General features: G+C 41.2%; 1 protein-coding gene across 3 annotated transcripts in view; it reads left to right on the top strand.

The window, feature by feature from the left end:
• The window catches only part of cdh4 (cadherin 4, type 1, R-cadherin (retinal)), a 200,717-nt gene that overhangs the window by 87,396 nt on the left and 93,913 nt on the right, over positions 1-19,408 (top strand). The window contains exon 1 of one of the 3 annotated variants that reach the window (XM_044349579.1): positions 5,001-5,166. The exons of the other annotated variants lie outside the window; for them this stretch is intronic. Coding sequence (XP_044205514.1) covers positions 5,142-5,166 — 25 coding nt within the window. The 5' untranslated portion in view covers positions 5,001-5,141. Of the gene's footprint in view, positions 1-5,000; positions 5,167-19,408 lie in introns of those variants that run through there. 3 annotated transcript variants of the gene reach the window in all.

The raw sequence follows: 19,408 nt of genomic DNA, 5'->3' as shown, positions 1-19,408 counted from the left end.
TAGTTGATCGACAGAATTAATCGCAACTATTTTAGTGATTTTTTTACAGAATAAATCCAAACATTTGCTGGTTGGAGCTTCTCAAATGTGAGGATTTGAAACTTTCATGTGTCATACATGATAGTAAACTGAATATCTTTGGGTTTTGGACTGTTGATCAGACAAAATAAGACATTTGAAGACATCATCATGGGCTTTAAAAAATTATAATGGGATTTTTTTTTTAATGTTCTCTGACATTTATAGACAATATAGTTCATTAATTAATCAAGGAAATAATTGGCAGATTAATCGATGATGAAAAAAATCATGTAGTTGCAGCCCTACTGCCAAATCTTATCTTAACATAAAGTATCAGATAAACTAAACATCATCTCCACATGGCATCATTATTTTAGTCATGGTGTGTACTTGACCAATTAGTTTACACCTCATTTTAACACCTGGACTGGGACTAATGAAGCCACATTTCCTGGGGTTAATTATACCAACATTATGTGACATTATAAGGGACAAGAAATGGCATGCATTAGTATCTCTACCTTTCCTCATCACCTCCCACTGTGGGAGACTTTCTCCAACCCAGCTCTCCTTCCATCTCTTCATACTGTATATCTCTCCTCCTCTCCTCTGTTCAGTACTTTCAGGCACATCCTCCCCTTCTCTCAGCGACAAGGCCTTATGGCACAGTAGTATTAAGGGCCTGTGAGACAAGGCTGGGCCAGGCAAATCCCTACACAAATTAGAGTGTACAGACCATTATTAAAAGCAATTGCCACTGCCTGCTACCAACAGCTAAATTACAATGTCTCTTGAACAAAAAGGCAAGTAGTTTTTATTACTCCCTTTTCCCCTCCATGGCAGAGCTGCACGGTGGAGCAAGTGCAGCTTCTGAATTGTGTCATTCTTCAAGATCTGGGGTGGAATTATAATGTACTACTGAGCTGACATACGCATGAGGCCTGGCCCTCAAAGAGGCGTGCTCATGATTGGCACCCGGGTTTGCACAAAGAGCATTACGTTTCTTCATTTTGGGAAAAAAAAAAAAAAAAGAAGAAGCCTGATATTTTTCCACAGATTTCACCTTAGTCGCTTCTCAAAGGCGCATGAAATACTCAAGTTTGCTTTCATGTGAAGTATACTGAGGCGATTTCTGTGGCTGGCTTTTAACTCGTGCATTTGGTGTTTTTCTCTGTCAAATGGGTATTTCAGCAGGAACGATTTGCCTGTCAGTCAACACTACCTCTCAGTGTTCCTTACGCACGCAGATTACTTTGCTACTATGAGGATGCACTGAATGCTGTTCTGTGTGTGTGCAAATGAGTGTGCATATTTGCATGCGTGTTTGTGTGTGTCTGTGTGTGTGTTAGCGTGGCTGGATGGGTGAGCGTGTGTGTATGCATGCCAGACATTTTATGTTATAAGCATTAATCTGTCACTTCTATAAGATTACTGCTGGAGCTGACTTCATGCGGCATATGTCAACATCCCAGCTGACAGAACCTGCTGAGTTCCTGTTTCCCTTGACGTTTATTCTCACTGCACTTCCCTCTATGTTACCAAATTACTTTAATCGACCCTAACTTGACACATTAATATCATTTAAACTCTCACTTACTCCTTCACTGCTGCACAGAATTTTTTCCCATTTAGTGGCAAATTTGGTATGTAGAGCACATCCAGTCTCACTGGGCCTTTTTCCATTAACAACATAACACTGTTGTGTAATTATTGCTCATCTCCACTTGAAAGCAAATAGCACTAAAAGCTGAAGAATTCACAAATGATAATGCTAGAGTTATGTACAATCCAGTTGTTTTGTTAACATGAACAATTCTTTTATAAGGTGTAAAAACTTAAAATTCAGTTTGAACAGCAGTGAACCTGAAAACTTGTAAAATGTACCTATACCCAAGAAAAATTCGCTGGAGATGTTTCATTTCTAAATTTATCATTTCTGGCTATGAGAGTCAGTACTAAATGTTTATGTAAGTAAATTCCCTTTTGTTATAGTGGTAAGGCCTGCAACACAGGATGTTCCTTTTTTAATCTTGAGGGATTAGACACTGAAATAGCTCCAGGACTACAATGTAATGCAACCACTCATTTTTATGGAGACAGAGGGAGAAATGTGAAACACTGTAAAGTATTCTCCCTGGAAAAGGAAAATGAAATGAATGTTTTCTGTGAAGTATGAAGAGGCGTATTTCTCACCTATGACAAACTCTAATTTCCTCTGCTCCCCAGTCACGCAACTGTCAGAACCACTTTGCTGTTACAATTTTCTCCCTCATCATCCAAAACAGCACATTCACCATCCACCTGTGAGTCAGACACACAGTAACATATGGCCGTTGACATTTTATGAATAAAAGAATGAAAGGTAAATTTATATTGCTGTGGATCTGCAGTGATTCACTGTTGCCAATTTTGAACTGAATTACATAGGATAGGACTGTCTGCGTTATTTGTTCAGTCGATGTTTCATACTGTATGCACTTCTTCTGATGAAAAGTAGTAGGTTGTACTTTTATTTTACCCATTTAACTGCTATATACCTCTACATCTACATCTTCCACATCATTATGTCTAAGATGGTGGCGCACATGGACAAAGCAACTTGGTGCTCCTTGAAGTGCTTCAAGCATATGCCGATCAGCTAGCAGAGGTCTTCACCAACATTTTCAACCTCTTCCTGACCTACTTTGTTGTTCCAAGATGCCTCAAATCCACAACCATTGTGCCCTTCCCCAAAATAATGTAAGTTGTCTGAACAACTATTACCTGTTTGCACTCACCCCAGTGATAGCCAAATGCTTCAAGAGGCTGATTTTGGCCCACATCAAGCATACCATCCCTGCCACGTTGGACCAGCATCAGTTTGCCTACTGGGCAAACAGATCAGCAGAGGATGCAATCAGCTTCGCCCTCCATACCGCCCTGGATCAACTGGAAAGACCAGACACGTTCGTCAGGATGCTCTTCTTGGACTTCAGTTTGGCCTTCAACGCTGTCATTCCCAACACACTAGTGTCCAAACTCCACAGCCTGGACCTGAACCATTTGCAACTGGACTCTGAATTTTCTGACCAACCATCCCCAGACTGTTGGGAAAACATACATCCTCCGCCCTCACCCTGGACACTGGTGTTCCATAGGGAAATGTGCTGAGCCCTCTCCTGTATGTCCTCTTCACCCAAGACTGTCTACCTGCCCACAAAACAAACACCATCATCAAATTCACAGATTACATGACAGTCATGGGCCTGATGTCTAACAACGATGAGTCAGCTTACACAGACAAAGTGTGAAACCTGACAGCCTGGTGTTCTGCCAATCTCATTCTTAACAAAAAGATTAAAGAGATTGTGGTGGACTTTAGGAAGACAAGGAGAACAGATCCTGGCCCAGTGTTCATTGATGGCGAGGCTGTGGGGAGAGCCTCCAGTTTTAATTCTTGGGGCCGCACATCACTGAGGACTTCTCCTGGACAATACACACCTTCACTGTCATCAGGAAGGCACAACAATGCCTCTACAACAATGCACAGTGGAGTGTATCCTGATGTTATCCTGATGTACTCCATCACAGCACGGTATGCCAAGTGCACCAGGAAGGACCAGACAGCTCTGCAGAGGATCATCAAGACGGCCCAAAATATCACTGGGACAGAGCTGCCGGCAGTCGAGGACATCTATCAGGCCGGATGTCGATGCAGGGCCTCCAAGATCATCCGTGACCCAACCCACCCTGCACACCATCTCTTCAAACTACTCCCCCAAATTGTTGAATATGGGCTTACCCACCCAAACACCCACTACAACACTCATACAAACGCACAGTTTTTGAAAACCAGCATTTTTTTTTCTTTTGATCATTTAGCTGTGGTTTACATGTGTAAATTCAGCTCAAATTTAAATATTGTATTTAGTTGTTCTTACGATATGTGTATAGTATTTTGGAACGTATCTGTTGTACTTAATTTAGCAAACTAAGTACAAATAAATATTAAATCAACACTGCAATACGACACAGCACTGCAATAGTCGGTTGTAAATCAACCGACCACTGCCCCTCGAACTAGAGGGTGTGTTTCTGTATTGCGTTACTGTCTGTTGACATGTATTCATTCATTCATTCATTCATTAGCTCTCATTTGTTGTTTTTGTACCCAAGCTAGCGGTGTGGGTAGGGATGGCAATGTCAGTCAGTTGGTCCACTTGTTTCATCCAGACTGAAATTCCACAATAACTGAATGAATTACCATGAAATTGTATACAGACATTCGTGGTGCACAGAGGATGAATCCCAGTGTCCTTGGTGTTCCCCTGATGTTTCAGGCCTCAGCTAATGTGTGTTAAGATTTAATTTCTGTTTATTTTTAGATAGCAAATGCTAGCATGCTTAACTCAAAACACAGCTGTGTCTATAGTACAGCTTCACCATGACTTTAGACTTAAACGTCCTTGTCACATATTGTACAGAAATTTTTAAAAAAGTACATCATCAAACAAAAAATGGATATAAGGTTATCACCAGTAAGTGTCAAAGTTTTGTAACTGGGTTTTCTCTTATGAAGCAGTTGATATTTTTTAGACTCACCCAAAGTGACCCTGCTGTTGTCCTGTTCTCATCCTTTATCATCGTTTCTATGCCCTATCCTATCAATGCCCCAATTCATTTCAAATTGATTCAACTGTTCTGCACCCCTGATATTTTTCATTTTACGACCAGAGGAAAGACAGCATATTGCTGGCTCAACCTTTCCAAACAGCACCTGTACAAACTGTTTTTCTTCACCCCACTACCTAGCTCCATCACTCTTGCTCTCACCCAGTCTGCAGATTAGCTCTGCACAGTGCTGGTGGGAGAATGAGGCCAGCTAGAATCAAACATTAATCAGCTGCTGTTTTATAACACAGAGGGAGCGCTAGCACTCCCTGGGTCCCCTCCTTCTTGCCCTTAGCCTGCCCTACCACCGAATGTTAATGTGACTGCCATTACTCATTTATGAGCTGCCCGCTGCTCGCTGCCCAGAGCCTGGTGTCCAGACCAAGGCTGGCATAGTGGGCATATTGCAGGTGGACGGCTGTGCCAGGGCATTCAGCAGTGGCAGGGCCAGGTCTGTTTTTAAAAGGAATATGTTCTGGAGAGGAGACCTGTTGGGTGAGCCATGATATTTAACTGTCTGAAATTGTACACTGGTGTTACTGGAGCGGTAGGCCGTTGTGAATATGGTGTCATGTTTACAGTCGGTGATATATAGAACAGGAAAACACAATTAGAAAACACCTGTGTCATCAAAACTGAGAAGATCACTCATTCACATAAGACCAAATACAAGCTGTCCAATTTCTATTCAGTAAATGGGCAATATCATATGATGTATTCACATTTGGACTGTTGTAACTGAACATAAATCTTGCTAAATTGCCTCCATGGTGAGACTAAGTACCTCGATGTGTGCAGACAGGCAGCTTTGAAGAGTTAGAGCTGAGTGGTTGTTCCTGGTATCCAGGACACAGAGCGCAGCAGGAGTCATTCTTATTCTTAGTAGTGACATCAATAAAGGAGGAAGACTGTGCAAGGTGAGACACACAGACACTCTCTCTTGACAGTGTGTGAAGAGTTGCCATCAGTGTCAGGCTGTGTGGCAGAAATTAAGGAAGGAGGGAAGTATGGGCTGTGCCCACATGTGTCTGGACTGACTCTATGTGTAAAGAGAAAGAAGATTAAGAGTGAGGAACAGAATAAAGTGTATCTGTGTAGCAGTTATTCTCTTACCTCTGCTATGAGCTTGTGTGCACTAAAGGTGTTGCTTAGTGTGAAGTGGCTTATGATCCACAATCCCACAACTTGTCACGCAATTCTGTTTCCCAGATGGCTTTGCTCTTTGCCTTACCTTTTCCCCCGTGGCACTGTCACTTCAATAGAACTGAGTGGATACAGTCCACTGAAGCTTTCACTGTTTCCATGCATGTTTAATGCCTGTACTAGAATTACCACGGATGGCACTCTCCACCATATGTCAACATTTTTGTGTTACCATCACTGTGTTGCCTGCTTCATACAAATGGGATCCCTCTCAAACATAACAGGGAGCTTTGAACAGTGTTTTTACATGCTGAATATTTTAAATATAATCAACCAACAGTGGTGTAGCTCAACCTTTAACCGTCACTGTTGCACATGAGGAAAGAGTGCACAAACACAGTTTCATGTTTATTTTAAGAAAATTCGCCCAAGGAGGATGTCTTCACCTTCATCCCTCTCTTACCTATTGAGCCTCATATATTTGTGGCCTTGGGGGAAACCTCATCATGCAGCAGAAACAGGAAGTGTGTAGCCTGTGGCTAAAAGGTAGATACTTCTGCTAGAGTGTTACACAGCACACATACACACATATACTTCTTGCCTATGGGAGTGCTAATCCCCAAGAGATGAAAGGAGACTCCCACTGCTCTCTGATCCCTGTGTCCTGCTGTGGCGGTTCATTTGGTGCCTGGCGGAGAGAGACAGGTGCGGTTGATGCTCCCACACATGGTGTCCTTGACCGAAGCACAGTCGTGACTTAGGCCGAGCCCCATGCTGATCCAGAAAGTTCCCTATTAGAAATCGATGTCCGTTTGACGCCCCTTTCATTCAAGCGCTCTTTGTGGTGGGTCTCTATCACCATGGAGAAAGGAAGAAAAAAAAAGATGGTCAGAGAGAGATAGAGAGAAAGAGAGAGAGTATGTCTGTGCATACTGAAGACCCCTTCACACCTCCCTGAATCACGGTGTGTCCTCATGGGAAGCCAGGCGTTAATACTAGATTAACTATCTCCTCTTCATTATAGGAAACAGAGTCCTCTGTTCAACCTTGATGCTTTGAAGTGGTGCAAAAGTTCACTCAGAGTCCACAGGCCATGTCTGCTTCTTTTGTGTGTGTGTGTGTGTGTCCTCATACACATGCATGTATGCATCTACATGTAGATGTCCAGCCAGTATAATCATGCACCTCTGGATTTTTGTGTTACTCTGTGTGTGCAGTGCTTGAATAAATGCACCAGCATCATTAAATGAAAAGTAAGAAGGAGAAAATAATTCCTTCCTCAACTTCTATGAGAATAAACTCAATAATAGCTCCCACACTGGTGCATCCTTGGCCATACTGAGAGCTGCTGCTGCTGACTGATGTAGGTCTTTGTGGTAGTCCTCCTCAATGTCATGAATTTTAAAGAACAGATAATAAACCCCAAGGGCCCTTATTCAGCACAACAGCACTTATTAAGGAAATTGCCAACCTATGTCCTCTACATTTAATCACAAATACAGTCCAGATGACTATCTTCAGTTCTGATTACATCCTTAATTCCCTGCTTGACTGCTAGCCTAAATGGGAACTTTCCTTCACAGAAAGAAAATAAAAGAATCAGCAATAAGGGATTTCTCAAGGTGTCTCTGTGAAGAACGCTGTTCTTTCCTGCACCTGAATCCCACACTAAAGCCCACCTGGTTTTATAAAGCCAGAGGTGCATAAAATCTTAAAGCACAGTTGTTGATTTTTTATACATGAGCACTTTATAAGAGAAGGTGAGGAACATTGTGAGGAGAGTGAACAGACCTCGCTCTGTGTTGTGCATTACCATTTTGTGAAATTGTAAATGCATGTTAAAAAAAATTGCCTCAAACTATTATAATGTTTTTTTTTTCTTACACTAATGTCTGAAACATAATGTGGTATACTACATTAAGTTGCAGCCATTATTATAGTTACAGTAAAGAAACAAGACCTCACTTGGCAGCCTTTATCTTTGTTATCACATTTTCATACACTGGGTGTAATTTTGTGGGCAATCTGCTGCATCGGTTTATGTTACAAGTTCCTGTTGTGGGGCTTTTTCCTCCATGTTCTTGGTCTTTGTAGGAATAGTTTGAGATTTTTCTGAAATAGGCTTGTTGGCTTTCTTGCCAAGAGTTGGATGAGAAGATCAATATGTAGCTGGAGTTTTTTACACTTAAGTCTTTGTACGGATTAAATGTGTAAATTAGTGAGGTTTAAATGTGCCTCAGGCAGATTTTGTAACTTCAGACAGAGCCAGGCAAGCCGTTCCCCATCTAAAGTTAATTATCAACATCACAGTTAGTGGGACAGTGGTGTTTTAGTTTTTGAGAGTGCTCCACAAATAAGTCAAATTAATCTGTAATCTGTTTTAGTTAAACTGGTAGTAGCTGACTTGAAAGCTTGCAGCCTAGTTTAAAACTTCCCATCCCATTTTGCTGGTTAGCTACAATCAAGCACCTCCAGTTTCACCTTTGTAGAACACATTGCGCTGTACTTTAACCTACTGCTAAAACAGGTGGCACATGGTCTCCCTGCAATAGGACACCTTTGCAAGCTCATAAATAACAATGGTGAATGTTAGGGCTGTGTAGAACACATGGGGGTCACCTCTGCACAAGTAGGGCAGTGTTGTCCATGGAGGATTGGGGCTCATCCTCCCTCCGTCTATCCAGAAGTGGCTACCATCAGCAGGTTTAGAGCAGGAAGCGCCTGGTTAATATTTAGGACAAAGCACACTGAACATTAGTTTTCCCCCAGGCTTTTCTTTCCTCTCTCTCTCTAGTGCCAGCTATGCGACAGGTGTCTTTTCAGCCCGCGATGTGATAAATGAAAGGCTGTATGTCTGAAGCAGGAAATAAAATGCACCCTTTAGGGCGACAAATAAAAAGGTTCCAAGACATCTTGAACTGGATTATCAAATAATCAAACAGTAAAAGATGCTCTCCTGAGACCCAGCCAGGATGGCCAGTTATGAAAACAACCTCTCTATGAGTCACTCATTAACAATATAATTAAGTACCACAAGCACTTTTAAAAATCCTGCTGACATATTGTTAAAGTTCATTTTAATGAATGAGTTCTGTTGTGAGTTTTCTAGTAAACTTCATTATGATGACATACTGTGAAGCTTCACATTTATGGTAGTCTCAATACATTTAAGTGTCACTTAACGTCATTACACGAGTGTGTGTTTTTGTCATCATTACTGCAGGAGTTAATGATGCTGAGAGAGAAGGGCACTGCTCTGGGGTGGCTAGAGGGACAGAAGACATGTACCAGTCTTCTCCTGAGACACTCATTAAGCAGCACCGTGTTCACATCGCATCACATCCCTGCCCGGGTCCCACGGAGAGCTACATTAGCTACTTATTTATATTTCATTGCATGCACATACAAGAATTTGCCTTATGGGGCTCAAAAGCAGATGCCTAAATAGTCTTGTCAAGGAGGTAAAATAAGCACTGTCGTACTATGGAGGGTTCTGGTAGTTCTGAGCTGGTATAAGATGAAATTGTAACCAAACTTTTATCTTTAATCAGCTGCAACTCAGTGGCTGTCCTAGCTCCACCTGCCAGACTGGAAGCAGAAAACAAACAAGACCCAGCAGACGCAGTGTCTGATCGTCACACTGCGATGAAAATAATGACTGAGCAATCAAATTTGACCCACAATATGTTTATCTCTCGCAGGAAAATACTCTCCATCATGATGATGATTCCATATTATCAACATCATACTTTTTGCATCAGTAATTAATGCAGAATTATTTGATTTCTGCTCATTACACGAAAAATAATGATAGCTCTCAAATGTTTATTTAAATGTAGCAATGTTACAATCATGAAAATACAATTTCACAAAGCCTTTTCAAACTACACGCATTACAGTCAAACATACACATGCACACACTTATCACACACATAGATCCACACACACACAAATATACCTCCTTATCCTGTCCACCCCCACACAAATTCACCTGGTAGAACAGAGTGACCTCGTTCTGCCAGAACCCTTCAGTCATCCTCAGGGCTCGCGCACACACACACACACACAAAGACACACACACACTCAGTTGCCTCTCGCTATGCCGTGTTGAGTGCAGGCTCCCAGCGAGCACGCTCCCTCAGCGGACCTGTTAAGTGATTAGCTCAACTCTGCACACTTACAGCGCAAACACCGCTCATACACCAGAAACGCCAGCTAGGATCACACAACCTATAGCGTCTTATACTGCTCTGCTGAGGGAGAGATTAGCCAAAGACTGCAGCAGCTGATGATCCCATCGCTGATGAGTTAAAGTAGGGTTTTCAGGACACCCACTGTTTACTGAGAGGTCTGACAGCATGTAAGTACCCAGAAGGCAGTAAAATATTTGGCTGACTGAAGATGTTTGACTGAGCGCATCAGGATTTTGAGATAAATTAATGATTATAACATGTCAACAAAAATTGCATGAATGTGCATATGTGCATGAATGTCAGGGACATGCACAGTGGCTCGTTTCAAAAAAGCGCTCCCCCGATTGTACAGTCTCCATTGCTCCTCCTGATATTAGTACTCTACATTATATGAAATGAAACAAAGGGATAGGGTTATATTATAACACATTTCTCACATGTATGTGCACAGATGGCCACACAAACATACTTTTGCACTTAAACCAAGTAGTTCCTGGAGGGCAAATAAAAGATCAGATGTTTTTTTTCCAAATATAGAATACATATTCTATCCATCAAAGGAAGCTTATGTATGCTGTATTATACCCACCATCTATGAAAACAAGTTCACTACCATCTTAAACAAAAGATACAAAAACAAAAGCACCTATTGAAGATGAATTTGGGAAGAGCTTGTTGCTATTGTAGATAATGCAGTCACAACGATTATTCACCAGTTGTTGATTTAAAACCAGCTTTGTAAAAAAGCTCTTCTTGCAGCCTCTGTGTCTTCTCTTTCAAGGCACTGTCACAGTAAACAACGTGCATCACCCAACACGAAGCTTCATTCATAAAGCTAAGTGTTAGGCAACTTTGAGCTTCAAGATATCTAAGTCAACATGATGAAACTGTTATAGAAATAGTTTTCTTGTTATGGACATAAATACATGTGAAGAAATTATATAAATACTGAAAATGTTCCCATATACATGTTTTTGAGTGTCTCTGCATCCAAAATACTACAGCTGATTCTGAGGAGTTACTGCTTTTCACTTTCTATGTAATTTTTCAATAAAGTTATTTGCCAGCAGCCGTTACTCCACTTGGTGCAGTGTTACATCACATTAAACAGAGTAAGGTTTCAGGTCTAACCATAAAAACATACTGCACTGACAACAAAACCAAACACTATAGTAGTCACAATGGTAGTAGTAGTCACTGTGTCACCATCACCGTACCTTTACACTAAGTAACTGAGTTTCTGGAAAACATGCAAACTAGACATAACCTACCAAGTAAATCAACTACACTATGATAAGGAACCTCTTATATCGCAAAATCAAAGAAATTTTGAGGGAAAAGTGGCAACCATGACAACAAAACTAGTAATAATGAGATAAAATAGAACTTTGGCCAGGCAGTAATTTGAGCCACTTCAGATACTCTGCACATCTCTGTATGATGCGCATATGTATATTTTCATGTAAGCGTTTACATATAGTACCAGTCAAAGGGTTGGACACATCTTCTCATTCAATGGTTTTTCTGTATTTCTATTATTTTCTACAAAACTATGAAATAACATATATGCAGCTATGTAGTAAGCAAAGGTAGATGGGATGGTGTGTTGCTGCAGAATGCTGTGGTAGCCATGCTGGTTAAGTGTGCCTGGAATTCTGAATAAATCACCAACAGTGTCATCAGCAAAGCCCCCCCCCCCCCCCCCCCCCCCCCCCCCCCCCACACACACACACCATCACACCTCCTCCTCCATTCGCCTTCTCTGTGTCTCACAAAGACATGGCAGTTGGAATAAAAAATCTACTTTGGACTCATGAGACCAAAGTACAGATTTCCACTGATCTAATGTCCATTCCTTGTGTTTCTTGGCTCAAGCAATTCTTTTCTTATTGGTCTCCCTCAGTAGTGGTTTCTTTAGAGTAATTCCACCATGAAGGCCTGATTCACACAGTCTCTTCCAAACAGTTGATGTTGAGATGTGTCTGTTACTTGAACTCTGGGAAGCATTGATGTGGGCTCTAATCTGAGGTTCTGTTAATTGGTGATTTCTAAGGCTGGTAACTCTAATGAATTTATCCTCTGCAGCAGAGGTAACTCTTGGTCTTCCTTTCCTGGGGCGATCCTCATGAGAACCAGTTTTATCATAGCATTTGATGGTTTTTGCGACTGCACTTGAAGAAACTTTCAAAGTTCTTCAAATTTTCCAGATTGACCGACCTTCATGTCTTAAAGTAATGATGCACTATCGTCTCTCTTTACTTAGTTGAGCAGTTCTTACTACAGTAGTGGAATAGAGCTATTTGCTGTATACTAACACTACCTCGGCACAACACAACTGATGGTCTCAAATGCATTAAGAAGGCTAGAAATTACACCAATTAACTTTTGACAAGGCACACCTGTTAATTAAAAACAATTCCAGGTGAATCTCTTATGAAGCTGGTTGAGAGACTGCAAAGAATGTGCAAAGCTGTCATCAAGGCAAAAAGTGGCTACTTTGAGGAACCTAAAATATGAAACATATTTTGGTTAAACTATTTTTTAACTACATGATCCCATATGTGTTATTTCATAGTTTTGATGTCTTCTCTATTGTTCTTCTATGTAGAAAATAGTAAAAATAAAGAAAAACCCTTGAATGAGTACTTTGATTGGTACTGTATGTGCCTGCATGTATGTACTCTTCATGCCAGTTTGTACTATGCATGTCTGTGTATTTATATTCTGTGTGTATTTAACCATATATTTCCATATTTTTTGTGTATGTGTGTTTGTATGGACATGCATACAATTTTGTGTGACCAGTGTTGGGAAAAACAGGGAAAGGCCACTGCTAGAATGATGTTTCTGTCAGTCAGTCTGCAGCCGGCTTTCACAGCCTCTTACACTGTAGCTCTTTGAGTGGCAAGCAACAAAGCATTACCGTTCGTCTAGCACAAAGATACCCAGCAGGAATGTTAACAAGTTCAGATGTTTTCTCCTTCTTTTTTTTTTTTGTCAAGCACTCTTTCAAGATCTATAATGACTGCATCCAACAGTAACAATCTTCCATAGTGCTTCATTCACTTAATGTGTTTTAAGCCCTTTTTCACTAGAAGTACTCACAGTAGTGTGATTGTGCATTTTAGACATGAATGATGAATAGAGTGACCTACAGTAAGAGCCACCTAATCATATTTAATAATCTGTTAATAAGGTAAAATTAGATATGCATTAATAGCCAGTCTGAGAACTATTTAGGTCTTAAAGTGCACATTTCACCATGAACATAACTCGCTTCTTCATCCCTGTCTATTTTTATCTGATCACAAGCTCCCCAGCGTCCTTGCTAATTCCAGTGCTTTCCCCTTTTCCTTTCTTTCTCTCCTCATTCTTTTTATCTCCTCCTCACATCTCTTTTCTTTAATCCTCCCTGTCTTACTATGTCTCCTTGCTTTTCATTCTCTCTTTCATTGTTGCCTCCAAAACACTTTGACATAAAGCACAAGCTGGATCGGTTTCTTGCGTTAATAACTGTGACCTATTAACTGTCAGTGATGTCTCAGGGGAGAGCCACTTGTCCTTAAATTATACATGATCAGTCGCTCAATTTGTTCGCCTCTCCCTTCATTGCTATGTGACCCTCTCTTTCTCTCATAGTGTTTTCCTCTTTATTTCTCTCACTCATCCTGCTGTATAATGTCAAACAAAACCACACTGAACTAGTTGTTCACATACTGTAGTTTTTCAAAAAATGTATTCTGTTCACTGCAGTAGCTGCATTTTTCCTCACTCTCATTAAGTGCTCCCTGTGGAGTTTTTGGCCACTAGTAGTGCTATGTTGCTACAGTATGTTTTTGTTGTACAAGAGGGGGTAACACACAGCAATTTGGAAAAACCTTAGTAAAGTCTGCACTAATTTGCCATTGGAATATTATGGCAGGACCTTACGAGATGGGGCGGTTTTGATGAGCGAAAGAGCCGTGAGATGAGACAGGAAGTGATTACTGGAGGTTACTGTGGTTAATAGGTCACCTTTTTATTAGCCACATTGTCAGCTCTAGAGATGTTGGTCAGTAAGTTGGTCCACCACTTTAGTCCAAACTGAAATGTCTTAACAACTATTGGATGGATTTCTGTGAAAACAGACATTCATGGTCCCCAGAGGATATATGTTAATGACTTCGGTGATCCCTTGACTTTTCCTCAAGCGCCAGTATTTGACATGTTCATAAGAGTGATTTTTAGTGAAATGTCTCAACAATTATTGGATAGATTGCCATGAACATTGGTACACACATTCATGCTCCCCACAGGATGAATTGTGATAAATTTGGTCATGTGCCCTGACTTTTTATCTGAAACTGATATGACTGCCTGAGCTGTACTTTGTGTTTAGTGCTAATTATTCTGTTAGCATGCTAAATTAAGATGGTTAACATGATAAACATAATACCCACCAAATAAAAGTATTGTTAGCATGCCACCTTTAGCATTTAGCTCAAAGCACCACAAGCTGCTAGCATGGCTGTAATCCTTGTTTATGGTAACAAAACAAACATCAGTTGTAATGCAAAGGCTCAAACCATTAATATGTTAAATATTATTGTGTTCAGCCTTAATCAGCAAGATTAGTGCTTAATAAGAAAATGTCACATACTATATAATAACTGTTGTATACATTATAGTGCTGCTGTAGAATAGAAACAGCACACACAGATGGATGTCTCTAATTCCTTCCAAATATTAAATACTACTTTGAAAATTGATTCAATGTAGGTTAAAAGCAGGTATATAAAAGTTGTGTTTGAATGCAGTTTTCAAAGTGTTCATTAGCATGCAGACACCAACACTCATTCTCATTGACCTCTGACACAGCACAGCATAGCAGACCACACAGAAATGTTGAATATTAATTGCAGACAAACTATCATTTGACCATATTCTTCTGTGGGTTTATCAGGATGTCCTTGCGTATTCACACTGAGAAAGATCCTTTCTTTGCTTTTCATCATTTGAAGAGGTGAAAATGGCTCACAGGAAGCAGCATCAGCTGCATTCTTCAGTTGCAGTGGTTTTAAAGCTATAGAAAAAGATGAGGATATTCAAAGGTCCATTGTGGGAATTGGGTAGCTCATTTAATTTACATTTCTGAACTGTGCTTCTACCTGGTAAATAACATGCTCACCATGGAACTGCACTCTCTGTAAATGTTGTATGAGAAGATTATTTTCATAAACCCACTGAAGCCACTTGTAGTGCAGCACAGAAATACATTCATATGGAGCATAAAAACAGTTAATACTAGCTTATATTGTGAGACTAATCAAGATTTATGTTATGACATTTGATCTGCTGTATAAAGAAGAAAAAGATGACAAGGATATTTGGATCTGTGGTGCTCTTGAGTGACCAATGACTTTTTGCCACATCTCTTTGAATAGTTTCAGTTCCTGTGCATTTTGAACACTCTTCCTCATTTACTCTTTCCCCCTGTGTCCATTAATTCATTTTATAAATGTTTAGTTTTGAATCTTTGAATTTCAAACATCAGTCCTTGGAGAACCAGACATGATCATACAAACCAAAGCACAGACAGTCCAGACATTGCTGGCTGTCTCTCACTCCGGCCAAAATGCAGACGTTCGCTCTTTTGATAGTAGAGAGATGAATTTTTCATGAGCCTGTATCACCATTCAGAGCCAGGGAGCAGAGAAAGCGTTGGAGCCACTCAAGTCAATTTCAATATTCTTGGATCACTGTCTCTGCCTTGTCCTCATCATATCTTCATTATCTCTCCCTCCCTCAATTTGTTTTTTATCTGCGAATAACCAGAGCACTAGTGAATGAGGAAGGAGAAAATAATTCATTCTTGCGTGCATGTGGAACAGAAAAGTTTGATGTGGCACTCACACAGGGGAGAAAAGATTCACACACCACAAAGAGTGTTCCTGTTTGTTTACAGCAGCCAAAGATGGACTCATTCTTCCCTTTGCTCTCCGCGTCTAGCTTAAGGCAGGAGAGAATAGAGAGAGTTTTAAGAGCTGACACAATGAGTCAGAGCGAGGCGAGAATGAGTGTGAGGGAGAGGGAAGGGCGGTAAAGGTTTAGGCGTCTGCGCTGACAGCTCTCTCCTGCAGTCTGACAGAGCTTTGTTGAGGATCCAAGGTTTCACCACTGTTGCCGCTCCAGGGTTTCACTGATGTTGCTGCTGCAGTAAGCGCCCAGCCCTGACCTTTTCATGCGCACCGTACAAATATCCATCCTTCACACGGCGACCGCTTTTCTGCGACCTACCTCGTGTGTCTGGATCCACGTTTATGGGCGAGAAAAGGAAGTTGAAAACAGACTGTCATGTGTTGACAGATGGCCCACGCTGTCAGGAAAACGTCATCACAGACCACATCTCCCACGAGGAGGTAGCTTGGCGAAGCGGTGGCGAGGATGGCCGTTGCCATCTGTGCCCCTGCAACAGATGCTGCAGACAATACAGAGGCCACATGTGTCACACCGTGTTTCATACACAAGGCTGACTGTAATGCCCAGTGCAGCGTATTAGTTCGGGTGTGTCAGCACTGTGGAAATTGGTTGATTTTTTTTTTTTTTTTTTGCCGCTTCATCCTGCAAACTACCTCTGACATACCGGAGCTGTAAACCCCATTCTGTCTCTCTCACTACTCTTCCCTTCTGCCTGTCTGTCACTCCATCATGTCTATCTCTCCGTCTACTGCTCTCTCCGCTCCCCTCCGTCTCCCTGCCTGCTGTCTCTCCCGCTCTGCCTCTCTCCGACTGTAGTTAAGAGAGAGCATGAAAAAAGATGAGCAAACATGCAGGCTGCCTCAGAATTCATTTTCAAGCCCCACGCGCCTCAGTCTTCTCCCCATCTCTGCCTTCCCTCCACCTGCAATATTCCTCCTCCACTTCTCCCACACAGGATTAGGCTTAAATGAGAAATGTATTGTTTCTTTCATTCACTCAAGTCAAAGAGTAATTGAGTTAATCTGTCTGGCTTCTGTCTGTTGGGGAGCGGGAGAGATTAGGGCCTCCGTTGGCAGAGATGGAATCACAGCTTCAAAAGATGGAATAAAAATGTCACTGTGCCTTTTAATGGCAGCCGTCTTGACATTTCCCAGCAAGCTTTTTATAGGAAATACTAATTTAGAGGGGGTTTTTTTCCCAGTAGAATGGAGGGAAATGCCATGTCGCTTGATTATTTCATGGTGGGATATCTGTAAACTAACTTTCATTAACACCTTATCAATCAGTGCATATCTAGTTCATAAAATATTTTTCTTACTGATTCCAAAATATTTGAAAAATACCTAAGGTAAAAAAAAAATCCATCTTGAGGTGTCAGCAATTCACAACTTTTGACCAGGACAGAACTAGCAATTTGTAAAGGAAACATGACACACTCAGGACTTCAAGGGACTTAAATAGGTTTTTTTCTATCATATATTGGCATCTTAGGCTCCTCTGAGAAAAGAAAATTTCTCTTCAGTCTAAAACAAGCTAGGTTGATTATTTTGAAGCATAACCGGAGAGATGTATATTTGTCGCCGCTCCACATCTGACAAGCCTGCAAATTTCCCTGTGTGTGCAAGAATTTGCTTATCCCACCTGAACAGTAACCATGCCAACGTAACAATTGTGCCTAATGGATTTCACTGCGCCATTATTGCTGAACACACAAATAGTTATGGGGTGAATGAAAGCTTTTTCTCCCGTGCACAGCAGAAAGTTCAATTTTACAAGTCCTACAAGACTTACTGCTGCAACGTTTGATTGGTATGTGAAAACTGATGGCCGACCACAGGTGATTTTTTGATGTGACTAAAACAAGAGGATATGTGGACAAACTATTAATTGTCAAAGATAAATGCAGTGCAGACTTGAAGATAAAATCAAAAAGTAATACTCATGTACTGTAAACTGGTTTGCAAATCTCTGCTTTATTTTTTGGCTAATTTAACTGTTGCCAAAGATTTTCAAATGTCTTTTTTTCAAAATGGCATGCACAGGGCCACATCGCACATGTCTATGGCCAACCTTGGCTGTCGTACTCTAAATGCCCCAGACTTACCCCTGGACGTGATGTTTTAGCCAGATTTAATCTTACTGTGTGTCTTTATTGAATCTTTATGTCTGTGCACTTCAAGGTCTCCTCTGTTCCAAGGCCTGTGCTTTTAGATTCTGTAGGTTTTCTGCCCACCTGTACCGTGACCCTGATCTAGAGAAAACTTTAAAAAGAGGTAACGATGAAACAAGAAGCCCTGAGACCAGTCTGGCCTGGATTGATTCCAATCAGCAAGTGAGTCTGATTGATTGATAGATCGATGATGACACAAGATATAAACTAGTGTACATATTGAATCACCTTCGAAGACAAACACTGGCCACCTGAAGACAACAGTGTTTGTGCATACCGTCACTGGTGCCAGCACACCTCCACCTGAGTAAATATAGAGTGGATTAGTAGAATTAAGTTTCCTGGAGGACCAGTTGGCAGGTTGAATAGGACAAACAGGTGCTTCTGTTTAGAGGTAGATGAAAAAGGAACAGCTCCAAAAACCTTCTGTGTCTCTCTGCTTTTCCCCTGCCTGACAGTAAACATTAATTTGCCTGTGTCTCAAAACAGCTAGAAAATGATTATTAAGTGCTCTGTGAATAGTTAGCAGTTATTTAGCAGTTATCCTGCACCACCTGTCTGGCTCCAGAAACATCAGCATTTTCCACTCCTATTCTCTGGGCTTTTTCTCCCGGGTTTCTGACAGTGATCAGGGGAGTTGGAGCAATGCTGAGCTGAACAGTGCTGACAAAGCCAAAAGGCTCTGCACTTCAGGCTCCGGAGTGGCTGGATCGATGTAGTGCCATCACCGTGGCCTGGGGGAACGGCTGCCATCATCCTTCATACTGCACTGGATGTCCTCATCCGCCTCTCTGTCACCTCTCTGCCTGCGGCAGGGCGAAGATTTATGCATAGCAGACAGCTCAAGTCCAAGCATACGTTATAGGTTAGCAAGCTACAGCGCATGACACTAGCAATGCTGTTGGCTAGCTTAGACAGGCTTAGTGTCTGAAGCGTTCACGGTTTGGAAAGTTTAACACCTACACTGTCAAATTGATGCTGGCAAGAAAGTCAAATTCAGCCATGGATTTGGCATGAAAATAAAACACAGCAATTAATTTGATATTTTAAAGCACGAAGCTGTGATTGCAGTACAGCTGACTGTTGAAACACATTCCTCCGCTACAGACTTTGTTTACATGGTGAGTTGAAGGTTTAAATATACTTTTCACACTCATATTTATTTCTTGATATTTTTAGCACAGTATGTATTTTCACCCTGATAGTTTTGTGCAGGTGGAATGTTTGAAAACACTGTAGAAAACACTTTTTGTTTGTGAATATGTCGTTTGTG

The sequence above is a fragment of the Thunnus albacares genome, chromosome 4 (genome assembly GCF_914725855.1).
Source record: "Thunnus albacares chromosome 4, fThuAlb1.1, whole genome shotgun sequence".
Lineage (NCBI taxonomy): Eukaryota > Metazoa > Chordata > Actinopteri > Scombriformes > Scombridae > Thunnus > Thunnus albacares.
The sequence above is the reverse complement of the archived record's forward strand: the minus strand, read 5'-3'. Positions and strand labels throughout refer to the sequence as shown.